Source organism: Myotis davidii, unplaced genomic scaffold (genome assembly GCF_000327345.1).
Source record: "Myotis davidii unplaced genomic scaffold, ASM32734v1 scaffold243, whole genome shotgun sequence".
In the NCBI taxonomy this organism is placed as follows: Eukaryota; Metazoa; Chordata; class Mammalia; order Chiroptera; family Vespertilionidae; genus Myotis; species Myotis davidii.
This window is the reverse complement of record NW_006295183.1, coordinates 929749-933974: the sequence shown is the minus strand read 5'-3', so window position 1 is coordinate 933974 and position 4226 is coordinate 929749. Positions and strand designations below refer to the sequence as shown.

The following is a 4226-nucleotide window of genomic DNA, read 5'->3' as shown; positions in this document are numbered from 1 at the left end:
CCTGAGCCTCTCCGCTTCCACCCTCAGCTGCGCTCAGCGGGCGCCCAGGTGATCCAGGACTTAGTGTGCGATGCTAGCGCAGTGAGCTCCCTGGATCTGTCGGATAACGGTGAGGCCGCCCGGAAACCCGTCCTCCCACTACCCCCACAATGCTCACTCCACCCGCATTCCCGCAACATCGCCCAGGCGTGACCCCAACCGCCCCCAGGCTTCGGCTCGGACATGGTGACTCTGGTGCTGGCCATCGGGAGGAGTCGTTCCCTGCGACACGTGGCCCTTGGAAGGAACTTCAACGTCCGGTGCAAGTGAGCCCCCATCCCACTCTTGGGCCTCCCAGACAACACCCCCGCCACACCTGGGCCCCCACCTCCCACCCCAACTGTGGCCCATGCCCACAGGGAGACCCTGGACGACGTCCTGCACCGGATTGTCCAGCTCATGCAGGATGACGACTGTGTGAGTTCACGGGACCAAGTGGGATTCTCAATCAATGGGCCCCTGTGACCGCTCCCCCCCCCCAATCCTGCTCCCTCAGACCTTGTGGCCTGCCCTCCTTGCTGACCCCTGAGTGACAAATGGCTTTCTCTTAACCCCAGCCTCTGCAGTCTCTGTCTGTGGCCGAGTCGAGGCTGAAGCTGGGCGCCAGCGTTCTGCTTCGGGCCCTGGCCACCAATCCTAACCTGACAGCCCTGGATATCAGCGGCAACGCCATGGGAGACACGGGTGCCAAGATGCTGGCCAAGGCGCTCCGAGTTAACACCCGACTCCGGTGGGCGGGGCCAGAGGGGTGGGGCCAATGGGGAGGAGGGCGTGGCTTGAAGGAGTTTGCTGGGCTAAGGGGTGGGGCTGATTGGAGGGGGATGAACCGGGTCCTTTGATTGGGTGTGGCCTGAAGGAGCTCCGCCCCCGGCTGAAGCCCCGCCCCTCCCGGCCCAGGTCTGTGGTCTGGGACCGGAATCACACATCTGCTCTGGGCCTGCTGGACGTGGCTCAGGCTCTGGAGCAGAACCGAAGTCTGAAGGCCATGCCTCTGCCACTGACCGACGTGGCCCAGGCGCAGCGAAGCCGCCCGGAAATGACAGCACGTGCAGTGCATCAGGTGTGGGGGGTCCCTTCTCTGCTGCTCTGCTCCCCGTGGTGGGCCCCCCCCCACTTACCAACATCCTTTGTCCCTAGATCCAAGGGACGAGCGCGCACACACACACACACACACACACACACACACAGCTGAGAAAGAACTTAGTAGGGAGAGTCTGAGTATGAATGAATATGAATATGATCCAGGAATTTTTTTCTCACAGTGACTCACCAACATCCCTTGTCCCTAGATCCAAGCCTGTCTCTTGAGGAACAACCACACAGACCAGGCCTCTCCTGCCAGCACCTCATGCCAGCAGCCACTAGGTCGGGTCTCTAGTCCCTCCGAGCAGGTCAGTGTCCCCTCCCTAAACCTTGAGTACAAACAGAAGATAGGGAGATGGGGAGAACTGTGGCACCTGGGAGCCTCCATGGGTCTGAAGGACTGGCTTTCTGGGGGCCGGGTGTCTAAAGTCCATTGTTCCAGACAATTCCCTCTCCTTGGTCTGGAGAGGAACCACTCATTCCTGAAGTAGTTCCCCCAAATAATACCACTGGCAGCCTTTTTATTTTTTATTTTTTCTTTCTTTCTTGATTAAGGTATTACATGTGTCCTTATCTCCCCCCCTCCGCAGCCTTTATAAAGCATTTAATTAGGCTCTCCTGTTAAAGATGGAAGGTGTTTAAAAATCTCCCCTCAATTCCCCCCGCCCATTGTAGCCCCACATGTGACTTCCCATTTACAGGTCTCCCTTCCCCTCTTCACTGACCTGTTGTGGCCAACCCAGTGGCCATTCTTCTGGCTTCATCTCCCTCCGCTACCTTCCCTTTGTGAGAAATGTTCCCACCTCTCCATTCCCAAATCCCACTTCTCTCCCAAGCTCCAGAGCCCAGGCACCTTGACCCAGACTCCTACAGGGGCTTCCCACGCTATATATTTTCAAGTGATCGCATATCTCCCACAAACTCTTCTCTCTACCCTGGGCCCTGTCTCCCTGGTGCCCACCCCCATGAAGTACTGCAGACAGAGGTTTGAACCAGGCCTCCCCTGCCCACGTTGGGGCCTGCACAGACCTCTTCACCCCATCCCAGCTCTCCCTTGCCCCCCTCGTAGTTCTTCCTCTATGGTGCCTCACTCCCCTTTCTTCCCACCTCTCAGTCTATTCTTCAGGTGGGTGGTGAGCAAACAGAACTTCTAAAACACAGACATGACTAAACGCTCCTTTTTTTCTATTCTGTACACTTAGGAAGTATATATAAGCCCCTGCAATGAGGCACTGCTCTCCCTCCTTGAACAGATAGGCTGGGCCTGGTGGTATTGGCTTCAGGACCTCACACCCTGTTGGAGACCCTGGGAAGAAGGCAGTCAGGGTTTCGGGGACTGGAAGGGACCAGACTGAGACTGATTCTTGATGCTCCTCAGGAAGTGAATGAACTTTGCCAGTCGGTGCAGGAGCTGGTGGAGCTGCTGGGCTGTGGTGCTGGGCCTCAAGGTGAAGCTGCCGTGCACCAGGCCGAGGATGCCATCCAAAATGCCAACTTCTCTCTCAGTGTGAGCACACCCTCCCATTATGAGGACCCTTCCCCTCTTCGCTAGGCATCACCTTGCAACTCCTGTTCCTCCTTGATCTCCAGATTCTCCCCATTCTATATGAGGCAGGAAGCTCCCCAAGCCATCAGTGGCAGCTGCGGCAAAAGCTGGAGGGCCTCCTGGGGCAGGTGGGCGAGGTCTGCCGCCAGGACATTCAGGTGAGATGGCACCCTTGCCCGAGCCCCACCTCCATGTGTAGGCTTGACCCTACCCCGTAGGCTTGACTGGGTTAATAGCCCCTGAGTTAAGATTCTGTGGGGGTCAGAGCCTCACGCCATCCAGTCTAGCCCTAGTCACACCCTCACCATGCATGCTCTGACCTTTGCCCAGGACTTCACTCAGGCCACACTGGACACAACAAGGAGCCTCTGCCCACAGATGCTGCAGGGACCCAGGTGGCGGGAGCAGCTAGAGGGGGTCCTGGTGGGCTCAAGGGGCCTCCCAGAGCTGCTCCCAGAGCACCTGCTGCAAGATGCCTTCACTAGACTCAGGTAGGCCGGATGGGGCTGGGCTGGGCTGGGCAGAGACAGCACACTGATCCTTACCCTTTCTTGCCCTCAGGGACATGCGGCTGTCCGTCACAGGGTCCTTAGCAGAGAGCATTGTGGCTCAAGCTCTGGCGGGTCTGAGTGCAGCACAGGATCGGCTGGTGAGGGGAAACTGCGCTTACACACACATACACACACACTACCTGGTAGGGACTCTCTCATGTCTTCTGGGGTCATAAAACCCAGGGATACTTTAGGGTTCCCTAGGTGCTGATGGGGCTACGGCTGGGGCCCTACCTACCCATCTCTGGGGTGCCTGGTATTGCAGGTGGCGAGTCTGGCTCAGCAGACAACAGTGGCAATGCCCTCTGCCACACTGGCCCTGGAAGGCCAGCCCACCCCCTTTGGGCCTGGGAAGTTGGAAGGCCTTTTCTTCCCTGAGGAGAAGGAAAGGGAGGATGAAGAGGAGCGGAAGGTAGGTGCTGCCAGAACTCTGGGCCTGGAACCCTAGATCTTCCCATCTTGTTCTGGAGTATGGAAGGTGGGGAGGCTCGCTTGCCCCAGGCCTAGTTTGTGCCCTCCCCAACAGAACGGCAGTCCTCCACGGAAATGGCCTGAGTCCAGCCCCTGTCTTCACCTGGTTCCCTCCGCTCACAGTAAGTCAGGGCTTGGGGAAGGGGGAGTTACTCAGTTGGGCTGAAGCTCCATTAGACCTGAACACCTGGACACAGTCATTCAGCCCTGTTGTCCTGGAAACTCACCCTTGCCTGGACCAGGCCAGGAACCCCGTGCACCCTGCAACGTTGGGGTCTGCTGTGGTCAGTCAGCATGGAGCAGGATCTGAGCAGAACAGGGCCTGGCCCCTGCGCCTTGCTCCCTGAGGCACTAGAGCCAGAAGAGACTAGTTCCTCCCCGCGCCCTGGGCGGGTCCCCTGCCGCCTTAGCGCCGCCACTGCCACCTCCCGGAGCTCCTCCGTGCTCTGTGCTCTTCTGGTGCTCTCCCCTCAGGTGCTGCTGAGGAACCGGAGCCCGAGCTGGCGGCTCCCGGGGAGGCTGCGGAGCCGCAGGCG

The 4226-nt window shown here is 58.8% G+C and overlaps 1 protein-coding gene across 1 annotated transcript in view; it reads left to right on the top strand.

The window, feature by feature from the left end:
• RLTPR (RGD motif, leucine rich repeats, tropomodulin domain and proline-rich containing) overlaps positions 1 to 4226 on the top strand; it is an 11912-nt gene that overhangs the window by 3582 nt on the left and 4104 nt on the right. Inside the window, 13 exon segments of the mRNA XM_015567816.1 lie at positions 28 to 109; positions 209 to 305; positions 399 to 456; positions 597 to 769; positions 937 to 1099; positions 1329 to 1430; positions 2501 to 2629; positions 2713 to 2826; positions 2999 to 3159; positions 3230 to 3317; positions 3485 to 3631; positions 3746 to 3812; positions 4165 to 4223. Coding sequence (XP_015423302.1) covers positions 28 to 109; positions 209 to 305; positions 399 to 456; positions 597 to 769; positions 937 to 1099; positions 1329 to 1430; positions 2501 to 2629; positions 2713 to 2826; positions 2999 to 3159; positions 3230 to 3317; positions 3485 to 3631; positions 3746 to 3812; positions 4165 to 4223 — 1440 coding nt within the window.